Here is a 6,943-nt window from a genome sequence, read left to right on the forward strand (position 1 = left end):
TCAATAATCAGCAAATCGGAAACTCCCATCGATGCTGACGAAATACTTGAATGACCCCACTATATGCATTTTCTCGGAGGGCAAACCCAGTCAGAAGCGTACGCAGGATCGAGGGGGCACAAAAGGCTTAGGAGGTGGATCGCAATCCATGGAGGAAAGAATACACTGAGGTGTTACATGCTTCGGCATAATTTTTTTAAAATTAAAATGACGAGAAGAAATTTTGTGGCACAAGATATCGGTTATTTTTGTAAAAGGTTCCATGTTGTTGAAGTTAATATTCGAAAACAAATAACAACTAAAATTGTAAAAGCTCTCGTTCAATTGTATAAATGTATCCACAGCATTTGAGGGAAAAAAATCGAGTTGAATAATAAATTTTTTAATGATTTTTAAAAACGGGAATGTTTCTAATAGGAAAGCATGGTTTGTTTGGTCCCTTTAATGGAGCGAGCACTGGCTTCATTTGGCAAACTTGATTCCCATGCTTTCTCAATGGACGCGTCACCTCCTGTTATTCTTTCCTCTATAATCGCAATCAGTGATGGTAACCTCTTCCAGTAAAATTTCCCGTTCGACTAAATTTTTCCCATGCATTCCGAAAAATGTGCTGCCATCTATTGGGAAAAATACGCAAAGTATTTTACAATATAAAAGTATTGCACCGCATTAATTTTTCTTTATTTTTTCAAGAAAAATTCTTTTGTTTAATGAACTCTCAAAATTTCCCAGAAATGCTAAGAAATTTCCCACTTGTGCAATTTTTCCCACGAGTTACCATCACTGATCGCAATGAATTTCTTTTCAAGAGAAATTTTGATTATTTTTCTTAGCCTCCAAACAGCATTCAGCAGAAATTAATTACACTCTGTAATAACACAAAAATATATTTCCTTCCGATATTTTAATTTATTTTTTCTAATACTTTTTGCATCAAATAAATTTTTGATCGTCTGGGGGGGGGGGCTCATGCCTTCCTCGTACGGCTTATCTCAATATGCGTTAGGAGCTGGGGGCAGAGCTGACGAAATTTTGTTGACAAGGGGGGGGGATCAAAAAGGGCTGAAAATCCACTAACGTTAATATTGGAATGGCCCCCATTTGTAAATACGGTATTAAGGTCGCTTTTAAATGTTGACATTTCTCTCCTGAAGTCCCTGTGGCGCAGTGGATAGCGCGGTGGACTCCTAATCCATGGGTCCCGGGTTCGAATCCCGGCAGGGATGGTTTTTTTTTTCCCGTCGCAGTGCAGGCTGTGTGTGTATATATTGCATATTCTGTAAAAGGGAAGGGATACAAAACTGCCCATCACTGTGGACGGAGGCTTCGTTTCCCGTCACAGTCGAAGCGCTGTATATATGTAATTTGTATACATTGTATATTTGGACCATTCTCTCTCCCACTTGAACATATGCCAGCTTCTTCTTTCGAATTCAATTCCTTTCCACACTTCTTTGAAAATGCCTGGCTACGGTCTCCGGCCCTTATGTGCCACTGGGCGCACGTGCAATTTTTCTCCCTAGTCATTGGCTTCAGTCACCCATTTTCTTCAAATGGCTTGTATGTTGCATCGAGTTGATGGCTGTTGTCTTTATGGGGAGAACGTCGGGAGTGATTCGAAACTTGCGAGCAAGGGGGAGCCACCACTATATATCTTTGCTAACTTTTCCGACACAGCTCTGCCTCTTTTGAGGTAACGGAAGTAAGGTACTTTGCATCAGTCCGGGGTTGTGAGCGGTGCTATCTATCCCCCCCGCAAAAATATTTTAAAATTGGGGGTCAAAATAGACCTATTCGGGGGGAATTTTATTAGCATGACCTTGCAAGAATGGGGCTAACAAGGCTACAAATATATTTAGGAATTCTTTATTTCTTTACCTGTGAATTTTTCCCCCAGCTGTCTGTGTCCCCATTACCCAGGGCCGCAGCTAGAAATAATTTTCGAAGAGGAGGGGTGGGTGGGCAGACAGAATAATGAACTTATTCATGTGATAAGCAAGTAGCTTGCCCCCTTGGGCGTGTATAAGTTAATTATGTGATAAACTAAACCATATGACCCCCCCCCCCACCTAGAAGAAGGTATTTTCCAGCTTGTCTGCCTTTATACGCGTACCGATTTTTTTCTCCCAAGAAATACCTGTAAATATTGGGGGCCCCAAACTCTTCGTTATGACCTTTCCTTATCGGTTTCAGAGAGCGCATCAGCACGAAAATGTTGAAAGTAAGCTATGTTACTCGCCCTCTTATTACGTAAATTTTCTCTCATCAATATCCTAAAACCACCCTAGTCCCGAAAATGAACTCGTAGTCATAAATTGGGACCACATATGCTATAAAGTACCGATTGAATTCCTCAATTAGACTTAAAAAAAATTTTCAGAGCTGCCCTCTATATTCGACACAGACACATTTTAAATAGCGCTCGAAAAGCTGTCTGCGCTACCGTGTCCGAACTACAGCTATTTCGAGAGATGCGAGACTGACAGGGCTGCACTGGGGGCCCCGGGAAGATTCTCGTCATTTCTTTTTTCACGCCAAAGCCTGTCGAACATCATACCCAAGGCCAGGCTGTGGGGAACATGGGTGGAAGCCAGTGCAGGGGCGGCTTGAGAAAACACTCGAGCCATGCGGGACCCATTTTTGGCGCGACCAACCATTTTTTTAGTCGACAAAGCTTTACGGTGCCCTTTTAACTCTGATTTAGTGGCCCTACAAGAGCGGCGCCCCAAAAAAAGCCGTCCTTGCACCAGTGTTTCTTTGGTCACTCTTCGACCTGTTCCCTTGCTTGCTAGGTCATTCACATGCTTTTACACACGATCTACGTCACTCTTTTGATCACTCACCAGCGAGGTCCCTCAGTCTCTAGGCCACTCTTTGCAGTTCACGAGCTTGCAATCTGTTTTGGACCTCCCACCCATGCTTACAAACCCCTTAGGTCACTCTTTTGTAACTCACTGAACTCTCTAGGTCATTCTTTTTGCCATTCACATGCTTTCACACTTTTTTTGGTCACTTATATGCTTATACACACTCTAGGCCACTCACTGACCCAGCAGTCCCACGCCCTCTAGACATAGGTGGTTATTGTTTCGCCGTCTGAGGGCTAAACTACTTCGTGTCGTCTTATTTGCGACAGATACCGCAGGGGACAGCTAAAGGACGATGATGGGGATCTAGGTCCTCTCATATCTTTACGTTCTCAGGCATTTTCGTGTTGGCCTTTGACCCATGGCCATCTGCGAATTTCTCTTTTCAGCAAGAACAGGAAATGAAGATTGAATCACTGTACGTGTAACAGCGCCCAAGTTCAAAATTTTGTATATTTCAAATCAGTTTAAAAATTCATTTAAAAAAAGTGCAAAGTGAAATTTGCTTCGAAAGAGGGATGGGCGGATACACATGATAAAAATAAATTTAAAAAAACTATCTTGATTTTTTACTGCAGATTTTACACTTTTCGTGTAATCTATAGATTTTTTTCCCGACTTATAATTGGGTATTTTCAATAATTGACTAGCAAAAATAATTTTTTACACATATATATAGTTGGCGAATAAATTCAAGTCGAAAAATCGACTTTTTTTTTAACGAGAATGTGGCCTATAATACCTTCATAAAATTAATATTTCATTATTGGTGCATAAAACTCGCAAATGTGGATTAGGAAATACTATAATCTTTTCTCAAAGTAGTGAAATTCGCATCTGCGTATTATATTACAATTGTAATTCAAATACGCTGGAAAATACGGTACATTTTATCTCGCAAGGAAAAGTCCAATTCTTCTCTGAAGCACTTCTTCATAACTTTTATTATTTTTTTATTCATGTAAACTGAAGGGGAAAAAAAAATCTGAGTTCATGTGCGACTTGATTTATTTAGATTTTTTTTTCACTCTTTCTTTTTACTGGTTTTTTTTTCTTTTTAAGAGTAAGTCACTGAATTTCCATTGAAGCACATTCATCAAGTTAACCTCTTCACCTGTGAGCTAAAACTGGCTATTAAAAAATTTGATTTTTGTTTATTGTATGTCAAAATGCCCCTTAAAAAAGTTTCTTTTTTTTTAAAAAACCTAATTAATTGTCAATATCCTTACTAAGATCATTGGAGTTAGACACCCATGTGTGCCTTAGGTCTTCACTTGAAAAAATAATCATTACAAACCAATTAAAACAGAGCTCTTAAAACGGGAGCGAAAAGGTCAAATTATTCAACTAATTAACTAGAAATAATATGAGTGATGCTCTACCCTATTGTATATACTCTAGATTAGTGGTTCCCAACCTTTGGACGCCCGCGGCCCGGTAAATCGCTTTACCGTAAGTGAAAGGCCCGTTCATACACACAACTGACGAGAATACCATTCAAAGGTGGACTTCTGAAGAAGCTTGTGGTGAGATTCGATTTGTATTTTATCTCACAGATGGCGGCACTTGTAAAGATGACGACATCCTATTGTCACGTGGGAAATCGCGAGAGAAGCGATCGAACCATCAAGCGAGTAACATGTCGCTCCCGTAGATTTATATTTTGTCTTATGTTTCGTGTTGTAAATAAAATAATTATTTTAAGAAATTAATCAATTATCCTGAATCCTTCGTTTTATTCAAATCACGGAACCTCATAACCCAAAAGCTCATTGTCGTGCGCTATTCAATTCATTCAGCGTTTCTATGTATCTTGAAGCTTTTACTACATTAGTTTCTAGTAAAAGCTAATTAATGTATTAGAACTATTGGAGAAAAAATATATTAAAGTTGCTTTTAATATTTCTCTAACATGCAGGGTGTGCCGTAAAGTTCACTCAAGTTTTGTGGTTCAAGAATCCTTACTCCTAGCCAAGAGAATTTTCCAAAAAAATTCCTTTTTACGACTTATTCAAATTCAATTTTATTTATCTACGTCAAAAACATGCATATTCATACAGAAGAATGTAAATTAAACATTCAAAACCTTGAAAATGCCCATAAAGACGAGTTATATGGTCACCCTGTTGATTTCCAGATACAACCGGAATATCGCCTATTATTTCGTCTTACCGTCTCATGGAGGTGGAACCACATCTGGTTTTAAAATTCAATATTAAAAAAAAAATCCAACAGATTTGAACATTGAACAAAAGGAGAGTTTGAAGGAAAAAAATTGCAGCTCAATGTTTTTCTTGGAGCGTAGCTAGACTTTGTCAGAGGCATTATGGCAAGCAGGAGATATATTGTGGTGTCTTCCCAGTACTTACAAAAAATTATTTTCGTCTTTGTGGCAACACCACAAAAATCCAATGTCAAGGCCGTCTGGCCAGAGAGCTTTTGTTGTTTATATTCACCGGTCGCATCTTTGTACATGTCCCTGCTCTCGTCCGAATCGCGCATTATTTTACCTTCGTTTATATTTGTAAATAAATAATTGTTTTATTGTTTAATCTACTGCTTCGAATAATATAGTTAGCAAGGCCTGCAAACAGACAGCGTGGCAATCAAGCCACCACCCTTCTGGTGTGAGACGCCAGCGTTGTGGTTCGTGCACTTGGAGGCTCAGTTCAAAACCGCAAGAGTGACCAGTGAAGAAACTAAGTACAACATCGTGGTCGGCGCCATGGACCAACGACTCCTCAACGTGGTCAGTGACATCGTCATGTCTCCGCCTAATGATGGTCCATATGCTGCACTGAAAGAGGCTCTCACATCAAGAATGTCGTCGCTTACCTTGTTTGCCGCGAGGTTTCGCATCTCCCTAAGCAGCTGTGATGGTCGACGATCGCCCAAATCTAAACCGGAGAGTAATTTTTTGATTTGGGTGCTCTCTGATTCGGACATTCTCAAATCTCTATGGCTGAAGCTCTTGCCACAGCATGCGCAAACAATCTTGTCGGTGAGCTCGGAATCGTTGTCAAAATTAGCCGACATGGCCGATGAAATTCTCGAAACTTGTGATTACGCGAATCCGAATATTATGACTATCGCGAAACCAGGAAATGACGCGTCTCAGTCATCGCATGAAATATGCCTCGCCTATCTTTCGTGTCAGATTGAAAAATTGACTAACCAGGTGCAGGAACTAAAACGAGCTAAAAGTCGACAATGCTCGACCAGTCGATCGCGATTTCAACGGAGCAGTAGCAGAGATGTGACCCATTGCGGAAAGGACATTTGCTGGTACCATGGGCGCTACGGAGATGACGCCCGGAGATGTACAAAGCCCTGTGCATATGTCAGCTCATCTAATCAGGGAAACGACCCGGGGCATCACTGATGACGACGTGTGATGCCAGCCGTCTCCAGTCGTCTTTTTCTATTTGATCGCTATTGTAATAGACATTTCTTGGTCGACACAGGAGCGGACGTTTCCGTGATACCGGTAACTGCAAATCGACGACCCTTTCCAGACAAAAATTTTTCCTTGTATGCTGCAAACTCTACCAAAGTTCTCACTTTCGGCACCGAACGTCTATACCTCGATCTTGGTTTAAGACGAAGGTTTCTCTGGACTTTCATCGTGGCAGACGTGTCCAAGCCAATACTCGCCGCAGACTTTCTCAAAGAATTCGGCTTACTCGTAGACATCAAACGCCGACGCCTCGTCGATCCTGTCACTTCACTTAGCTCATCAGGCAGAGTCGTCACTGGTCCTTCTTGTGCATTGACGACTGTTTCTCATGACATCAGGGACGACCGCATCAGAATTCTACTGGCTGAATTTTCCTGTTTTACTCATGAATGACCCGTTCTGAGAACTGTACCCCATCGTGTCGAGCATCACATTGTTAAAAAAGGCCCGCCCGTTGTTGCCAAAACACGTCGCTTGGCTCCAGACAAGTTGCAAATTGCTAAAAAGGAATTCGACTATATGCTGCAACAAGACCCTCCCAGAGCTCATGGGCCAGTCCTTTACACCTGGTGCCAAAGAAGACTGGTGGTTGGAGACCATGTGGTGATTACAGAGGTCT

General features: G+C 41.0%; 1 protein-coding gene and 1 non-coding gene across 2 annotated transcripts; both read left to right on the forward strand.

Moving 5' to 3' along the window:
• Positions 1–1,153: 1,153 nt before the first annotated feature.
• TRNAR-CCU (transfer RNA arginine (anticodon CCU)) lies at positions 1,154–1,226 on the forward strand. The gene has a single exon. It is a non-coding gene; the product is annotated as a tRNA-Arg (tRNA).
• A 4,366-nt stretch (positions 1,227–5,592) lies between these two features.
• On the forward strand, positions 5,593–6,249 carry LOC149072484 (uncharacterized). Its single transcript, XM_089247205.1, has one exon. The coding sequence runs from the start codon at positions 5,593–5,595 to the stop codon at positions 6,247–6,249; it is 657 nt and encodes a 218-aa protein (XP_089103331.1).
• Positions 6,250–6,943: the final 694 nt, after the last annotated feature.

The sequence above is a fragment of the Pholcus phalangioides genome, unplaced genomic scaffold (genome assembly GCF_987345545.1).
Source record: "Pholcus phalangioides strain wild (caught in Gottingen) unplaced genomic scaffold, Ppha-v1.0 ptg000017l_1, whole genome shotgun sequence".
Taxonomy (NCBI): Eukaryota; Metazoa; Arthropoda; class Arachnida; order Araneae; family Pholcidae; genus Pholcus; species Pholcus phalangioides.

Coding starts and splice junctions, on each gene's coding strand:
- LOC149072484 (XM_089247205.1), top strand. CDS start 5,593: ATGGACCAACGACTCCTCAACGTGGTCAGTGACATCGTCATGTCTCCG.